Below are 18644 nucleotides of genomic sequence, written 5' to 3'. Positions count from 1 at the left end.
AACTGGCTCTCTTGTTTTAAGCCAAATGTCTGTACAGAAGCTGTTTGTTAGAGTTCTGAGCGAGGCTGAAGCTCAGAGGAAACCGACCTTTTGTATTTGGTGCTCGTAAATTACGGAAAACTTTACCCTTGAGTATTAAAAAGGCCTCCTCCTATTCTGTTTTTAAATCTCTCTTTTTTTTTTTAGCTCTTTGTTATTTTTTGTATCTTTATGTTTTTATTGTTTTGGGGTTCTTTTTTATTGTTTTGTTTTTAACATACAGCAGACCAAGCTGTATGGCACCCCTTGCTTCTGTTATGTGCAATAGAATTAAACAAGCTCTTTAGGTTTGAGTTAAGAGAAAATGTTTCAATAGTGATATTCCTGCCATCTACTAATTTCCTAATTCAATTCTAAGAATTTAACTTGTTAAATCTAGGGTCGAGTATTGTACAATATAAAACATCCGACAGAAGAGGGCGCTATTCCCCCTTGAATTTATGTTTTACGTCTTGACGTCTAAATACGTAACTACGTAACGTGCCTGTTTGTCTATATTCTGAGGCGGTTAGCTTATTGTGTGTTCAGTCGTCGGTGCTGCGCTGCGAAAAGCTAGGGAGAAGGACCAACAGAGTCTAGGGTGTACGTTTTATTTTTTCCATCACAGTTTAGAATAATTGGGGCTAAATAATGGCCGATAAAATGGATATGTCTCTAGATGACATTATCAAACAGAACAGGCAGCAGAGAGGTGGACCCCGCGGAGGAAGAGGCCGAGGCCGCGGAGGCTCCGGTCGCGGAGGAGGCCTCGGGCGCCTTGGTGGCGGCGGCACTGGAGGTTTTGGAGGCCGAGGCGGCGGATCCGGCCCCATGAGGAATCGACAGAACCTGAATCGCGCTAGAGGCAGACCGACACCTTACAGCAGGGTATGAGAATGTTAGAGGAATAAGCGGTCAAAGGAAAAAAAAAACCTTCGACACACCTGAAATTCCCAGTTAACGTCCTTCAGTTTGCTTCCTAGCTAATCCTCTTGCCAATTGGCTAAGTCGAGCGGAAAAAAAAGATGAAAGCTAGCCGCTGAGTTATCTCTCTCCCAGGAGAGGTTTATAGAAAGCGGCTACGCATAAATGGAAGTTGTTTGTATAACGCGTACCTTCTCCCATCAAGCCAAATGTTATACACCAGTGTCTAAGAAGAGCGGATGTCTTAGGCCTCAACGGCGCCATTTTGAATCCAGACACCGAAATTTAAGGCCAGGCGTCGAGTGCTGTTTTCCCGTCTCTCACGGAAAAGGAAGGAAACCACATCACGGAGCAAGCCGACCGTCAGACGAGTTTTTCACATCCATTGGGAACGAATTTTCCCCATGTTTCGTCGACTAGACGACCCTTTGTTCTGGGAGTGGCTGGCCGGTTTATCGAGGCATGTCTGAATCCTTTTCAACCACTGCGCCCAATTCTTTATGGATGGAAAAGTGGACTTTACCCCCTATTATCTCATATATGGCAATGCTCAATTGCTTTATTAAACGGTGCCTGTTAAAAGAATAGAAATGAAAGCCCCAGTCAAAATGGCGTGGTCTTAAAATGGACGCTCACTTAATCCACGCTTGTTAAGAGGGGTACGAGGCCAACTTTTTTGCACCATATGGACATTATCCACCTTGAGAAGACCCCAGAGAACTCTGCGGTATTCGAGGAAGGTCTGGTCGGCGCTGGACGAGGCTGCTGCAGATGGAGCCCCTGGCGTGTCACCGGAGCCTCTCTGGAGGGCCCTTTCAAGGAGGCGCAGATGGCAAGAGAACAATGGGAACTCCTGCTAGCTAGTATGGGGAGTTTTTCAGGTTTAGTGTAAAGTATCTATGGGTGGGTGTGGGTTATTTTAATTCCTTTGAAGTTTTCTCTCTTGGTTGACATTGAGCAGACATAGTTTAGAATTGTTTTGTACATCTTGCTAAAGGTCTCTGCATGTCTGCCTCTAAATATTATGCTATATCCCCTTGCTTTCAATAAGTGATGTATACTGTCTGAACTGATTCACTTGCTTGTAGTGATGGGGTGGGCAGGGATTATTTATTTTTGGGGGGGTACGGACCCCCTCTCACCCCATTAAGGGAGGTGACCACCCTGGCCATGTTGGAAGTGGAGCCCCTGCTTTCCCCAACACCCGGCCATGTGGACTCTGTGATTGACAGGGAGGCAAGGGGATCCTGAAGTCAGCAGGTGCGTTCTCTTTCGTCTGTTGCAGCCGAAACAGCTCCCAGACAAATGGCAGCATGACATGTTCGACAACGGCTTCGGAGGGTTTAATGGTAGTGCTGGAGGTGGCGGTGGAGCTGGTGTGGAAACTGGAGGGAAGCTCCTAGTCTCCAATCTGGACTTTGGTGTTTCAGATGCAGATATTCAGGTAAACAAGATTTCTGACTGCCTTTGCCTGTTTTTTTTTTTGTTTTGTTTTTTGGGTGAAAATTAACTTATTTTATTTTTTTAAAGGAACTTTTTGCTGAATTTGGGACACTGAAGAAGGCTGCCGTTCATTACGACCGCTCAGGAAGGAGCCTAGGAACAGCTGATGTCCACTTTGAGAGGAGGGCAGATGCACTTAAAGCCATGAAGCAGTATAACGGCATCCCTCTGGATGGTACGGTTCAGATCCAGGAATAGGGTTTCAGACAACTTAAGTAACATTTGCTTTGTGGTTGTCCAAACTTTATGGCAAGCTATAATAGTCGTGGTTTGGTATTGAAATTATGAATAAGAGATTTATGTCAGTGCTGATATCTTCTACAAACCTGCCAAGTATTTATTACAATTCAATAGTTTTAATTTCTACTATGCACAGACGTCCATGACGTCCCTGAGTATATATCTTAGATATACCACGCATAGTTTAGTGTTAGAATTAGGGCTGAAAGAAGTTGCTTATTGTCTATTTGGCGTCAAATAATTACCTATTTTTTAAGCATGTTTTTTTGCTTATTTAAAATTGGTTATTTGCCTTTTTAGGGCGTCCTATGAACATACAACTCGTCACATCACAGATCGACACACAGAGGCGGCCTATGCAGGGGTAAGTGTGTGTTTGGTGTGTTCCTTAGATCATGGGCACTGATCACTCAATCATAAACGAGCAAATTTCCTGTTGTTTGAAAGTGATTAGCTCTTATTCAGGATTATGGTAATCTGAGTTATCTTTTTTTTTTTTCAGGCTGAATAGAGGTGGTGGTGGTATGAACAGAGGGCGTGGCTTTGGCGGCATGCAGAGAGGTCGGGGTGGCCGTGGCGCAGGAGGCTCTCGAGGCAGAGGGCGAGGTGGTCGTGGTGGTGTGAACAAGCAGCAGCTGTCGGCAGAAGAGCTTGATGCACAGTTAGACGCCTACAACGCCAGGGTATGTCCCACTGTTGGACTGTACCTCGTTTGGTAGTGAAATCAATTAAAGCTGTCCTAACATGTATCATTTCTTTCTTTTTCCCAGATGGACACCAGTTAAGAGATTAAGCTCTTCCTAGCCGTCCTCCCTCCCTTCCTGGGCAGAAGGGGGGGTTGTTACAATTTGTGCAGAATATTTTACACATGCTCGTCTTCTGATGTGATTTGAAAGTGTTCCAGCTTCTTTTAAATACTCCAAAGTGTTTTTTACCTGTATTTTCTTTTTTTTTCTTTTTTTTGATGAAAAAAGGTTTTGACTGTAGGCTATCTAACTGGGTTTCCAGTTCCCCTCAGCCCTGTAGTTTGACACTTGTAATAAAAACCTGCAGTGTATATCAACCAAAAACCTTGTTTAATGCATTTTATTTTTTATTGGTATTTTGTGTTACATTTGGTGTTGCATCATAAAACAAATGTGTCACTTGTAGCTTGGAAAGTGTTTTTAGTTGTCTGTTTGGGTTAGTATGTGAAATTAAATTATTCTTTTGGATTCTTATGAAAATGGTAAGATATTTGATGGCCAACAGGGAGGTCTGTACATGCACTGGAAAAAATCGAAATGGAACAAGACAATTTACACACAAAATAAAACACAATTGCATCATCTTATTTCAAGTGCTTATCTAATTATATTTTAAGAGTGAAACTACTCGTCATTTACCTAATCAAATTAAGGTTAAATATACTTAGTTTAAGAAATTTGTACCGGTACTTATTTCAAGATTGCTTTTCCAGTGTGGGACTGTTAAACCTTACATGCCACAATGTGGCCACTAGGTGGTGAATGATAAGTTTTCCCGGCCTAGTGTGCGCCCATATAAGGTGACATACAAGAAGCTTATTAAAGTGGTTCAATGAATTTAGTGGTATAATGAACAGCTGCAAGCCTTAACTTCCCCAACTCAATGTCATACGTTTTCCAGAAACACTTGGGCCAAAAGAAAATGTTATTTAAGGGTTATTGTAAATTTGAAAAGATCTCCCAGCCACTACATTATATATTAACTGTCAACATTTTGTGTGTAATAAAAAGCATATGTTAATACCATATGAAATTAATACTCAACCACTAATGTAAGTCATCTCCAATCGATAGGTGTTAGAAGTTGGAAAGGTTATTTTCTACTTAAAATCTGTTGTGTAATGCAAAACTTGTAATGGAATTAACTGTTCCTTCTCGGTCTATAAGAAACCTCCATCCAATTTTACTTGATAAAAGCGTGTTGGTTTTGTTTTCATAAATCTATGGCAGCGTCTTTCATTTGAACAATGTATGATGGTGTTGAAGCATACAATAAGCCACTGTCAGCATGTCCAACTTTCACAGAAGCTTGGATCTGATTTGAAGACTTTTTTTATATATAGTATTCTTCAAGCATTCTTACATTTGTTACGCACTATTTACAATGTAAATCCTTAACATATCAGGTTAGCCAAGGTTGCACACCTCTGATCTGATAGATGAAAAATAGATGAAATGTAAAGCTGTCTCTGACTTCAAAAGATCTAAAGTAAACTTCTAAGGCACAATATTGTCCAAAGGACAAATCGGTTGCATTCTCCTCTGTCATCGTATATGATATGAAATAAGATTTGGTATTGCACTGTAAAAACGGATCTAATCAGCGTATTTGCAAATAAGATGACCTGCCAGTGGAATTGTTTTTGCATTTATAATAATGATAATCAAATTTTATGTACTTGAAATAATATGAGGGTTTTTTGTCCCTATTAAAATCTCGTAATCCATCTTAAAATTGTCTTAAATTAAGGAAAAATACACAAACAAATAGTGGTAAACTGATATTAATGTTTGCAGAAAAGGGACCAGGACCAGTTTTATAGGGGGGACTGGCCCCTTCCCGGAACTGCCCATGACAGCTATGATATGTAAATATTCTAAGATACGAAAAAAATTTATTATTTGGATTCCACGTGATTTTGTTTAGATGTTTGGTAATTGGTTTGAGGTTAAAAGCACAGTTTAAATATTTACTGCGGGATGTTTCGTTATAGTTCTTGTTTTCCATGCTTTCATTTTGAAAGAGCCAACCCGGAAGAGGCAGTAAGCGCTCTTTGGTTCAGATTTTCTTCCTCCGCGCCGCTTCACTCCCATTCACATGAGACTGGGCCAGCCAACCACAAGTGAAACGGTAAGAAGAAAAAAAACACCATCTCTACACTTTTAATGTATCTAATTAATGCACACACCGTCAAGCTGCTAGTGCTAAATTTAAAAAACTTTTACTTCGGAATCGAACAGTATATTTTTTTAATTTAACAAAGGTTTTTGAACGGAACTAGTTGTTTACCGAAAAAAAGCAAGTTTTCGTCGATTGATTCGTTGCAAACCTAAATAAAAGTCGACGTAGTGCTGGTATAGAAGTTTTAAAACGTTATATTAGTATTTGTTGATGAGTTATGAAGTTATCCGCCCCGATTGAATAGCGTAAAGGCGGTTGTCAGCTGTGAATTTCCGGGTTTTGGCTGTTAGGTAAGTGTTGCTTTCTGAATAAAACCATAAAGTAGTAATATAGCGGATGCATCAACTAGTGCACAATCAAATGTGGGATTTAAGGGATTAAATTTGCTTACTTTTAGTAAAAAAATGTAATGTAACGCCCTTAACATGTGTCTGGCTGTATGAGGAACATTTTTGCTCACTTCCTGGAACTCGACATTCTTAAAATTGGATTCAGCTCACACCTTAAAGCAGCCTCCATTTTGGCCAATTTACTATTATTTTTGAAGGCATATACAGAACTAAGTTCTTCAGATCAAATTTATTTTTTACCAGACTTTTTTCTTAATTGTAACATTTTGTTGGATTGATAGGCAGTGTGTGTAGATTGTCATTTAAACCTCCCTTTTCCTTCCCATTGTCTGGAGGAAGCTTGTTTTTTGTTTTAGCTCCTGGAAGTTGGCTAAATGTCTTTGTATATTTTTGTTGTTCATAAACTTAAATTTTTACTTCCGCTCAGCTTGAAAATCTGCAAGCTTGCAAGGCCGGATGTCTAACTAAGCATTTCCTTTCCTCTGTGGTATGAGCTGATAGGCCTAAAAAGGTTGATTTTTAACATAATAACTTTGTAATTATAAGAAAATAAAACTTTCTAGCAGTTCAGCATAAGGAATTGTAGGGGTAAAAGCCAAGTGTAAGGATGCACTGATCAGGGTTTTCTGTGCCATTTTGTATATCAAATAAAAGCTGATTTTGACATTTTAAGGAGTACAACATATATAAAATATGGTTCAGATTGTAACCTAATAAAAACTGAAGGAATGACCAAGATCTATATCGATGAATACAGCATATATCCCTCATCGTTATCTGATTAAGGAGATAACAATAAGGGAGATTTCAGATAAATACATAAACATAAAGAGCGCATCAGAAAATGTTGAATTTTATGCATCAACTTAAGGGAACAAAATGCTTTCTGTTTACTAGCTGGTGTAAATTGAGCGATTTACTGGTACTTCTATGTTGAAAAGCTAATTTCTTTTGCTTCTATTGCTTTAAAAAAAATCCTCATGTTGCAGAAAACATGTCCTCCCTCATCCTCTCCTGTCTGAGCAGCTCTCTTTAGTTGCCTCTCTAAACAATGGTGTGGGTGACCTGTTTCTACTCAGTCTGGCAGGGGGAGGCATGCAGGTATGACAGCTCCCCCTCCCCCCCAGTGTAGTGAAGCTTCTCTCCTCCTCATGCTTGAGACAACTCCACAGCTAGAAAATGTTTTTTTTTGTGTGTGTTCTGCAGCTTTGATAAGCAGTCAAAACATAGGATAAAACCATCTACTAATTTCTATATCAATAAGTCAATGTATTTATATACATTATTTTACTTTTTTTTTTTACTCCCAGTTACCACCTGAGCTCTTGCACCTCCCTACATGTTTCCTGCAGCTGTATGCAGGTTTTATTCAGCGGCTATTTATTCCTCTTTGTTCTGGACCTTCCTGGAATTGTGTTTTTTTTTTTTTTTTTTGCATCTTCATTCTTACAAGCCTTTCAGTTGGTTTCTACAGATGTATAACAGCTTGCAGTCACTTCTGACTTTCTCTTTGTTGTTCAAAAATACTTTGTCGCTTTTTATTTTCCCTCACCTGCTCTTTTAGCGTTGGGTTCTGTCAGATTGCATCAGCTCTAAGCTCTTGTGGCAACACTTCCTCAAAGCTTTGAATTATTCTTTATTTATGTATTTTTTGCTTAATATCTCCCAACTTTCTGTAAACTTGCATAATTTTATCTGCCGCTATAACTGTGCTGTCCTTTTTGCATGTAAAACATGTACTTTAGCTGGTTTGGTGTCTTATATTAATATGAAGATAGGCTGTGCCTCATCTCTGCCCTTCTGTGGTTTAGCTCTCTAAAGGATGTGAATCATTGCGCTCCTTCTCAACTGAAAAAGGAAGTTTGCAGATGCTTCTTGAAAGCAGAAAATGGCGGCAGCGCATCCTGACATTGCATGGCTCTCTTTCTTAAATTTCTATCCTGTAAGGTTATCTCTACCCAATCAGATGCAGAATCTCTAGGTTATCTTAACACTTTTGCAATCACAGAGGCCAGTGGTGCTCTTCTGCAGAAACTTAATGAGGAAGCAGGTTGAAAAGGACAGGTCCAAAGGTCTGTGTTGCATGAAGAGGCTGCAGCACTGAAGGGATCAAAGCGGCTGCAGAGCTCCGGTAAATGTCACAGCATAAAGGTTCCCCAGTCACCTTTAGTGCAACAGTAATCATGTCCCTGTGTCGTCACAAAGGTGAATAGGAGCTTTGTTCCATGCAGCGTTCAGTCATGTAAATTATGAGCTAAGGGAGCAAACATTTCTCTCTTTTTCCTTGTTAAGTCTCTGCCTTAGTGCTGAATTATTTAATAATCTTGATAAGAACAAGCGTCTGTGGCCTCATATGCTTTTCTTTAATGATGGGGAGTTTGGGCCTGTTTAAAGCTGTAATAGCTGAAATTGTTATTCCTTTCGCTATAATATAAGTTAGAGTTGGCACAAAATCAGATCCTCACAAATACTGTTAATGCTCTATGAATAAAAAAAATCAAATGTTACAAAAGCAGATGTTGGAAGCGCAATAATGCTGTTGTTTTTATCTATATCTGGTAGAAAATATATTTTTCATGCCAAATCAGAATTTTGTTTCTGCAAAAAATCAGCAAAATTTCCCCTTTCTGCTTTTTTATAAATCAAATGTTGACTAAACGAGAGCTGCACAATCCCTGAATTCAAAGGTACATGATTTATTTCAAAGGAGAAATGAAATGCAGTCTTATCCAGGTGTTGCAGAGGATTTAAAGCTTAAAAAACCCACTATTGTTATGGTCATGTTGAAACCACGCCCTCTGAATGAAGCTAAATGAGGATTAGAAAAAGGAAGTGCAATCAACCTAAAATAAGTGTCTCATAACAAGATGATTTTATGTATAAATCAGAGTAACTTGTTTAATATAATGCAGGATATAAAAAGACTTCCTCTCTCAAAGATGTTGCTCTTGGGGATTTTCTCTGTAATGTGTCACAATCGTTTAAAAGGAAAGAAGAAAATGAAAACACATCGCCTTTCCAAATAACTTTGCTGTTTATCCTGCATGGTGCTTTTTCATTTCTTTTCTGCCATTTGTCACCGACCTTTATTCAAAGGTATTTACTGTATATATCTCATGCACCTTTTTTTCCTTTGGCACATTCTTCTCCTTTGACTAGTTGAGCTGATGTAACAAGTACATTTCTCCACTGTAAGATCAATAAGGTCATTAAAAAAACAGACCTGTTAGAAAGGGGTATAAATAATAATTGTTTTGTATCGATGCATCGATCCAACAGCCAGCGATCCGATGCATCGAGACGTCCTAAGAGATCGATTAATGTTTTTTCCTCCGTTCTTTTTTTTTATCCATTTGCTCCTGGACGTAATTCTGACTCTCATGCTGCGGTAGCGCTTAACCCATTTTGCGCTCCTACCTCACTTCCTTTAGCCACTGCCCTCTTTCCGCGTGCACACACACTCGCGTAAACCGTAGGCAAGACTTACATGGCGGATTCTTGAGTAACGAAAATAATCAAATCGTCGCGTCAGGAAATTGGTACTGAATCGAATCGCCATCATGTTAGACATGTTTGTGGAAGGAACCCCGAATTCATTCATATATGTTGAACACATTTAGGTTTTACGCAAACTCAAATAAATCGAGAATAAGGAAAATAGAATAGGAGGGAACATCAATGATTAATTTAAGAGATGTTGTATATTTTCAGTAAATGAGAATTAAAATTGACATAAAGCAGGATGGTTATATGCAGATTGGATGGTTTTATTAAAGAAAAATGACACATTTAAGGTTGTTTAGTCTGTAAAAACTGAACTTTCTCAAATGGCTGTCATTGATTAAATGTGTAATATGGTACACCATCTCTGTCTGTCCCTGTTAGCACAGTGGACACTACACAACCATGCAGGGGGTAGATTGTGGCTCAGGTGGCAGTCGGAGCAGTTTGTCCACTAAAGGACAAGTAGTGGGCTTTCCTGACCCGTCCACCAGCTCAGGTTCCCTTAGATAAGTGAAGCTGTAATAAACAGGAGGTTAAAAATGCCTCATCGGCCGTACTTCATCCTCTCAATAGTCTTCTCAGTATTCTTAGGGAACAGCCCTAATCTCCAGCCTGAGGCGCTGCCAGAACTGGGTGTTTAGACTTTCTGCCGCTTGCTCAGCCCGCTCAGGCAAATAGTTTATCCAGGCGTCTCTCCCCCTGCAGAGCTGTTCAGGTGATGGCTGAGACACCGACGTCCAGCAGGACGTTCAGTCCCATGACCTCAGGGGCTTATTCCCAGCAGGCCCAACAATGACAGGGCCTCTTTCTGGCAACTTGAACCACAGCTCGCATTGTGTGGAGCTGCAGAGGGAGAAAGCAAATGGCTGTCATTATACGGGTGTCAGCATTGTTTGACCGGAGCATGTGGGCCTTTTTTTTAAATGACTAAATCAGCAGCGGCATGTTGGATTAGGAGGGTGTCTCTAAATAATGCAATATTTTACTGCTTTTCAGGGGTCATCGCAGCGTAAACAGGTTCACTGTTGATCAGACTGGTTCATGTTCAAAGAACTAGATCATAAGAATCCAGCTGTGATAACCTTGGCTTCTAACAGCTGTTTCACAGCGTTTCATTTTAAAAAAGGTAGAACTTATGCTAAATTTGGCTAAAAATATTACCATGTATATTTAGTTTGATTTTAGAACTACTCGTTGCATCATTTATTCTAGCATTTCTTTCTTGATCTGCTCCTTAGAGTAAACCACATTTACTACCTGCTAGCGGCTGCTTAATACGTCAAGCTATCCACTGCCGTATCTAGCCTGCAGTCGGTGGCTTTACAGGAATAATAGTTTTAACTTTTACGCCGTTATTATTTTAGTCACTGTCATTTAAAAAAAAAAATGTGTTGCTCGTGAACTTTAAAACCAGAACCGTGTTAAATATATTATCAGTCTATCACTGCTGTGGTCTTCTTTCAGCCAGCTGACTGGCTGTGTGCAGCTGGAAAATACTGTGGTTTAAATGCATTTACAGATCTGATTGTTTTAATTCATTAAGTTAAAAACTGGGATCATTGGTCAAACATCTCATTTAAAAAGGAAGTTCTACCCTAAAGACTGACCTCTTTAGTTGTTTCCAGTAGAACGATTGTCTGCCTCATTTGACTGAGCACTTCCTGCTGTGGGTATGCTTGGTATGCTGCAGTGTGTTGCTGCAAGAAGAGTTGAGGAGAGGAAGTGAGAAAGGAGAAGAGAGAACGTTCCAGCAAGCTGCTCCCCCTGCGCTTTAAGAACGACATGACTGCCCCGCTGCGTTCTCTGCTCCTGGTTCCCCTCCAAACGCTCACAAGCAGCTGACCGGCCCAAACATGCAGTCGCTTTCAAAGGAATTTGGGCTCTCTTGGGTGCGCCGCAGCTCTGAGCTGGGAAAATGGAGCTGGGTTAAGAGGTCCTTGTATTATTTGGAGGGTTGAAACAGCAGGAAGCCAGGCCAGTATTTACTAGTATCAGTCAGAGGAGTTTAGATGGCTGTTTGGACGTTCATGTTGGATAAACAACATGCAAGCCAGATTGGCATAACTTATAAATGACAGGATGAAACAATTCTTTGTCTTTCTACGGGGGATGATTTGAAAGATATGAGGAAACCGTTTATTCGGACACCTTCCTCTTTCGTTTAATCAGTTATCACGATGCTCTGCCATTATTAGGCTTAATGAAGTCGGAGAGCGGTGATAAAATCTTTGTGGTTTTGAACGCTTTCTTGTCTGGGGCTGAGCCGCTTCAACACGGAGGCCTGAACACCTTGTTGAGATTTCTTTTTAGCTGAAATGAAACGGCAGATAAACGCTGAGTTATTCCTGTAATGGTACATAATTTCTTTAAATAACATCAAGTTTATGCTCAAATTTTGCTCTTAAACGTATATGTATATATGTGAAACCCCCCACACACACACCTATCCCATCCCACCCCACCGGGGGGAAAAAAACCCTGACAGGCTGTTAGGCTGATATATGTGTGGTCCATTTCTGCACATTTCGGCTGTGCTGTCATCCAGCTGCCTTATGCAGGTGTAGCTTGGCTCTCTGGGCTTTGCCCTGCATGTGTGAACCAGCTGCTCTCAGTGGTTCCATTCGCCCCGCTCCTATTTTGCACATAGAGCTCTGAAGGAGGACGTCAGCCTTTCCTGACTAATACCAATTTTTGGTTTCATTTTTATCCCCAAGATCTGAACTGAAAATTCTAATTTTGTTTCATCTCGGGCTGAAATGATTAATCAGATTAATCAATTAGTGAAATAATCGTCAACTAAAATGGTAATCGAGTACAGAGACTGTAAACCGTGCCTTTAACCGACAGAACAACCCAATTAGAGCAGTAATTAAAACTGGTTTCATTTTGTAAAACGTTTTCTTTAAGGAACCTTTTGCTATCCGATTATAAATCATTTAATGGAAAAAATAACCGATAGATGAATCGATTGGCAAAATACTAGTTGCAGCCCTATTTTATCACTATGTATTCCAAAAACTTCTGTAAATCCAAAAAAGGTAAGTTGTCTGTGATCTGATAAAGTAGGTTTCAAGTCAATCAGAAACAGAAGTTAGACTTTTATGAATGACTTTTAAATAAACTCTTTAAATGTATCTTTCGGACATTAATTTATCTTATGAATAGAATCCTTATTAAATTTCTTCAGTGTTTAAAGCCTTTCAGTGGAAATGTCTGATTTTGAATTGATCTGTATTAGGAACCTTCTCATAACTTAGTAACAAACCTCTTTCATTCATGCTGTTTAATATATCACTGAACTTATCTGGTTTTCACCATCCTATCTTCTGACCAATTGTTCTCTGTCTAAATGATGTTATGCTTTACTGTGTGATGAAAGCAGAAAAACATGCCTTTGTTTGCACACACACCTGTGCTTTAAACTATCAGCTCCGCAGGGCAAAGTTCTCTGCGGTTCGCTGAGGAATAAATAATTCCTGGCCATCGTCCAGCAATGACGACTCTTTGCATCACCTGCCTCCTTTCGTTAACTCAGAGCAAATAGAAGCTTAAGAAGAAGCTTAATAGAAGTTTATTTCATCTATTCCTCCCTTTTGTGTCGCCACAGTCTAGCACACCATGGCAGAGCAGGACCTCACACCGGAGCAGCTGAAGGCGATCGCAGAGGCCAACGAAGAGAAAGAATCCGACATTAATTACAAACCTCCTGCCCAGAAGAGCTTACAGGAGATCCAGGAGCTGGACAAGGATGACGAGAGCCTGAGGAAGTACAAGGAGGCGCTGCTGGGCAAGGTGGCCGTGGTCGAAGGTTTGTGGTGACTTGTTTGCTCCATCATCTGATGTCAGATGTTTGTTGTGAAAACAGCGCCTCTTAGATCATTGACATTCTCACATATCAATGTTTTTCTTTGAGACTCTTAAAAAAATCCCTCTATAACAAAGAGGGAGAAATGATTTCCATTCACTTGGATTCTCTCTTCACCTGTTTTGAGTTTAGAAATGTGTAGAAAAATCAGCACGTGCAGCATGCTGCTGTAGGGCCTCCTCATATAAACAAAGATCATAACAGAAGATTAAACTCAAATGTCACGTGTCGGAAGTTTCCATTTGTCTCTTCACTTCTTAATGTGTTTCACTTTTACTGGGTTTTGGAGAAGTAGCTTAAATCTCTTTAACACCTTCACATGATTATGTGTTTTAGATTATGAAGAAAAAAAATCTAGTTGTTTTTTTATGCTTTGCAAAAGGTTATTTTCAAACTGTTTTTTATTTACTGCAATAACCTTCTTTAGATGTCATCTAATAATTAAAGGTCTACATCTGTGTGTAATTGAATCTCAGCGGAGATTGGGCTGTGGTGGGAATGGTTTTCAAGAGAATGTTCACAAACAAAATCTCCATAAACACAAAGGAATAAGGCAGGCAGGTTCGGCAGGCATATGGAAAAGTTTTAAGCATACTTCACACGACCCACAGATTTTGTTTCAGCTGATGATGGAATTAGAAAACCTACAAAATAACCTAATCTAAAGCAGCCAGAGAGAAGCCATGGTGACTCTGAGGGAGCTGCAGTGAGGCAGCTCAGGTAGGATAGTCTGTAAACAGGGCTAAGCAGTCTAAAATGAATGAGTTTATAGAATAGTTGCAGGAAAAAAGTCGTAAAAAGGCTAGTTGTTTTACAGTGCTGCTGCAAAGTCCCATAAATTGTGACGCTTGAGTTGTTTTCTTTCCGTAGATCCAACGAAGCCGAACGTCCAGGTGACACGGATGACCCTGTTGTGTGAAACGGCACCTGCTCCTCTGATCCTTGACCTGCAGGGTAAGTCCTGTGCAGCTGCAGCTTTTAGATGACCCCTAGAAAATGCAGCATTCACTCTGCCCTCGTAAATGCTGAAAGAAGTCCGATCATGGCAGGCAGCACTTCCTCCAGATCTGCTGAGTCATTAGTCTAATTAGTAACGCAGTGGTGTGGGTTAATAAGCCACTCAAGGTGCTTTTCCTGCCTCCATGGTGAACATGAAGAGAGGCTGATGCCTCATTTATTCACTGTGCCACCTGGTGGACCGAACTGTTACTACAAAAAAACGAAACAGGATGTTTATGAAGTTAAAATCTTGATCCAAATGCTCCTGATAATCCATAACTATTTTATTTACTAACGCTGTTTTCTCTATTAAAGGAGACCTGGAGAACTTCAGGAAGAACCCATTTACACTGAAGGAGGGAGTTGAGTACAGAATAAAGATCAACTTCAAGGTAACAGCTGCAGTCTCTGCTTGTTTACAACAGATCTCCATCTGCCTTTCTGCATTTTGTGGGGAATTTTTTTTTTTTTCGTCTTCATGTCGCCTGAAGCATGATGAAATTATTATTTTTGCAGGTGAACAAGGAGATCGTATCAGGCCTCAAATACAACCAGCAAACATTCAGGAAAGGAGTTAAAGGTAAAGACGGCTTCTTCCACTGTAGCTTCAAATGTTTTTGTTTATCAGGTTTCTATGCATGTTTTAATGGTGAATATGAAGTTATGTTTGCATACAGATGGAAAAGTTTAGCTAAGTGGAAAAACGACAAATTTTTATGTAACGTTTCCTTTTTTAGTGAGTTTAGAATCAAAAGATGTGGTTTTACCTTTATTTTTTTCTTCTTCCCTTTATACAATTATGTTAATTATTTAATTATGAACAAACAGAATTTTCTTTGTTTTTTTGCAAGGTGGAAATAATAATAGAAAAAAATAAAAGTATACTGGACACCTAGCTTAACCACAAATCTGTGTTTTATAGAAGCCAGAAAGCCTCTGGCTTTATTCTGACCTGGTTTCTTTTTACAGGCCTGGCTTTGAAGTGTAGCTTATTAATGTCTGTTTAGGGTTGAATTTATCCCTGATGCCAAATCTTTTATATAGTGGAGATCATTGGTTTGTTAATCGCTCCCTTATGTGGAGGTTCTGGTTGTTGATGCCATCGTCTCCTCTCCTCCTCTCATGTGCAGTTGATAAGTCTGACTACATGGTGGGAAGCTACGGCCCAAGACCAGACGAGGAGTACGAGTTCCTCACCACCATGGAGGAAGCGCCCAAAGGGATGCTAGCCCGCGGCACTTACAACATCAAGTCCAAGTTCACAGACGACGACAAGTATGATCATCTCTCCTGGGAGTGGAGCCTCGCCATCAAGAAGGAATGGAAGGACTAATTTCATTTTTTTTTTTTTTTTTCATATTTGTTTTTTTTTCCCTGCTCCGACTCGCTAATTCTCCCCTCTCATGTTTCCCAGCCTCTCTTGTCTCGCTGCCATTCTGTGATTTTTTTTTTTCTTTCCTCTCTCCGTCCATCATTCCACCCCTACCTTCTACTCCCCCCTCTTTTTTTCCTAGCTTCAATCATATCATCATTCCCCATAATTGTAACAATTTAATTTGTTTACACCCACCTTTTCTGATAAAGTATTAAATCCTAAAAATAAAAAAAAATTACAGAGAAAGCAAACTGTGCACAATTTAAGATTTCCAGAAAAGTTTGTTTATAAAAGTATATACAGAAAAAAAAAGATCAGTATGTGATTTCCTCTGCCCTTTGCTGCTGATTCTTTCTCTTTTCTAAAATTTGTCATTGTTTTATGTAATCGTCACGGTCTGCCTTGGACAGCATTGTGCAGAAAGCAATGGTGCTGCCTGCTAGCAGTCCCTAAGCTATCACTGCTGGATGTAATTCTTGGACAAAGCCCAGCTAAAGCCTCTGAGCAGATTACACGTTCTAGAGTCTAACCATTTGGTCTTCCAAATGGTTTGGATCTTAATCAAATCTACTCAGAGACCAGGGGGAACAGTTACCTCTATCCCCCCCTCACAAACCCCCTTTGCCTTAGCTGCAGCTCGTCCTCTCCTGATCAGGTATTTTGGCGCGTTTCTTTTATTTTATTATCTACGTGGCCTTAAGAGCAGTTAAGAGGTAGAAAAATAGTTGAGCCATTTGCCTTCAGAGTAAATACTATGAGCCTGTTTTAGCATATGACTAGTGAAACATACATGAAATCATAAGGGTTTGATTTGTCTTTATTTCAGGTTTAATCGCTTGTATGAACCATTACCTGCACGACTTAGATGACACCTTTGTTTATTTTTGTGTAGTGGTCTAAAAATCTAAAAACAAACTCTAAGGCCAATTGCTTTGTCCTCTGGTCCTCGTTCACAGCTCCGTGCTGAATCTAATACAGGATGTGTTCAATCATTTACTCTGTTATTATAGGAGATTATTACTGCTGACTGTGCCTCCAGACTTGCCGTCTCTCCATCAGTATCCAAACCTCAGCCCTTAAACGCACCTCGGTGGTAAAAACACAGCTGGCCATACTAAGTGTTTTCCTGTGTTGTACACTCCATATGGAAATGACTGTCAGTTTGGCTTCATTTCATTCGTGTGTCATGGACTGATGGTTCTTCTCAGTACGGTGGGTTCAGCTCACCGTGTGCTGTCTGTACTGCCTACAGTTTACGGATCTTGTGTTCAAATTAAAGTGTTCAGACTGGGAGAATGAGACTCTTGTTTTTTGTTTTTTTTCTTAAGTGTTTGATTTACTTTAAAATGATCCACTCTGTTTTAGTTAATCTTTTTTGGGGGATTAATAATTCAATACTTGAAGCTTTTTAGTTTAAGCCCAGGTTTCCTGCACCTATCCAAGTGCATTATGGTTTGAAAAGATTTCAGTTTACTAATTTAGTTTCTGGAGTGATCAGACAACGTACTTAACGTATTTAAGTGAAAACGGGGAAAATAAGTTTATAATATTGCAAGCATTAATTTAAAACCTATTAATTGTCTGAGGGTCTAGAACAGTGGTGGGCAATTCCAGTTGCTGGGGACTGGTATGAAGGTAAATATGTGCCAAAATGAACGAACTTGTGAATTTAATGTGAAAACTTGAGAATGCAATGTGAGAATTTGTACCACAAAAATCTGAACTTTTATGCCAAAATGTTCTGCTGTAAAGAAAAACCGCACACACACAAACTGAATTTGAAGTTGCACTAAAAGACATATCAGGCAAGAACATGTAAAAAAAAATTACACTTGTCAGTCCAATCTTCACCTGAAGAGGATTTTCACTCAAATCTGATTTAAATGTGAATGCACAAAAAAACTATTTACTGGTGTGTTCATATAGTTTTACACAAATAAAATTACAGCTGACAAATGATTATTGATAGTTTATTTGTAATTATTATTTTTTTGCATATGTTAATCTTGCATTACAACCTCAATTTAGCCATTACAGCTTCTTGAATCTCCTGCTTCAAGAACACAAACGCGCTCTCGCGAGACACAGCACGTTGACTCCGCGCTTTGACTTTTGTCACATTCCTTGCGAGATATTTGTGCCAAAACGAACTTGTGTTTGAAGATGTGAGAGCAAATGTGGAGGGGGGCGGGGGGGGTGTTCTATAGGCCAACCAATCACAGGCTGCGTCTCAATTCGCAAGTACGCATACTTGGCAGGACGCCTTTGGAGCACTTCCTGGTTACGACACGACGTCATCACGTTTACCCCAAAAACAGCGCCAAACAAAATCCGACAGTTCGAGAAATACGGAAAGAAACAACAAAAACAAAAAAATATATATGGAATTTTTTTTAAATTTTCTTGTTATTGGAGGAGGAGAGTCGCTTTGACGGCTTCGGCGGCAGCAAAACCTGCGACGGATTTTTCTCAGGCTGGCAGTGCGCAGTGGAGAGGTAAGATCTACCTGCTATTATTCTAACCCACAGGGGAGTGCTAATGATCAGAATATACCAGTTATTAAATAAACGCTTGTCAGCAGATTGAGTTTAAATATCAAATTTTATATTTATTTTTAAGTTTGTAATTTATTTGTTTGTAACTTTAGTAATTTGAATTGAATACTTAAATGTGTACAAACCCTGTAAATAACTGACTTGAATAACTACTTTCACCATTACTAATGTTTTGTTGAGAAGCCAAACTGTTGAGAAATAAATCATTTTTTGTCTAAATTGTTATCCCCTTACTGCCTGATTTTATTTGCAATTACTATATATATATATATATATATATATATATATATATATATATATATATATATATATATATATAAACATAATACATGAAAAAAATAAAAATATAAAAACGAAAAAATAAGTTAAATAGTGGATCTAGA

General features: G+C 39.4%; 2 protein-coding genes across 3 annotated transcripts; both read left to right on the top strand.

Moving 5' to 3' along the window:
- The first annotated feature begins 545 nt into the window (after window positions 1-545).
- Window positions 546-3832, top strand: alyref (Aly/REF export factor). 2 transcript variants are annotated; one of them, XM_038282271.1, is made up of 6 exons: window positions 546-906; window positions 2228-2386; window positions 2473-2620; window positions 2986-3049; window positions 3188-3368; window positions 3456-3832. In XM_038282271.1, the coding sequence occupies exons 1-6, from the start codon at window positions 670-672 to the stop codon at window positions 3468-3470; spliced, it is 804 nt and encodes a 267-aa protein (XP_038138199.1). In that variant the 5' UTR covers window positions 546-669; the 3' UTR covers window positions 3471-3832. The 2 variants fall into 2 exon arrangements, with proteins under 2 accessions (XP_038138199.1, XP_038138200.1); XM_038282272.1 differs by lacking the exon at window positions 546-906 and adding an exon at window positions 927-1774.
- A 1606-nt stretch (window positions 3833-5438) lies between these two features.
- On the top strand, window positions 5439-17005 carry arhgdia (Rho GDP dissociation inhibitor (GDI) alpha). The gene is made up of 6 exons (XM_038282269.1): window positions 5439-5562; window positions 13075-13275; window positions 14203-14286; window positions 14647-14723; window positions 14848-14911; window positions 15462-17005. Exons 2-6 carry the CDS (start codon window positions 13086-13088, stop codon window positions 15662-15664), a joined length of 618 nt encoding a protein of 205 aa, XP_038138197.1. The 5' UTR covers window positions 5439-5562; window positions 13075-13085; the 3' UTR covers window positions 15665-17005.
- Window positions 17006-18644: the final 1639 nt, after the last annotated feature.

This window comes from Cyprinodon tularosa, unplaced genomic scaffold, assembly GCF_016077235.1.
Source record: "Cyprinodon tularosa strain WSP-4 unplaced genomic scaffold, ASM1607723v1 ctg181, whole genome shotgun sequence".
Taxonomy (NCBI): Eukaryota; Metazoa; Chordata; class Actinopteri; order Cyprinodontiformes; family Cyprinodontidae; genus Cyprinodon; species Cyprinodon tularosa.
This window is presented reverse-complemented; position numbering and strand designations above follow the sequence as displayed.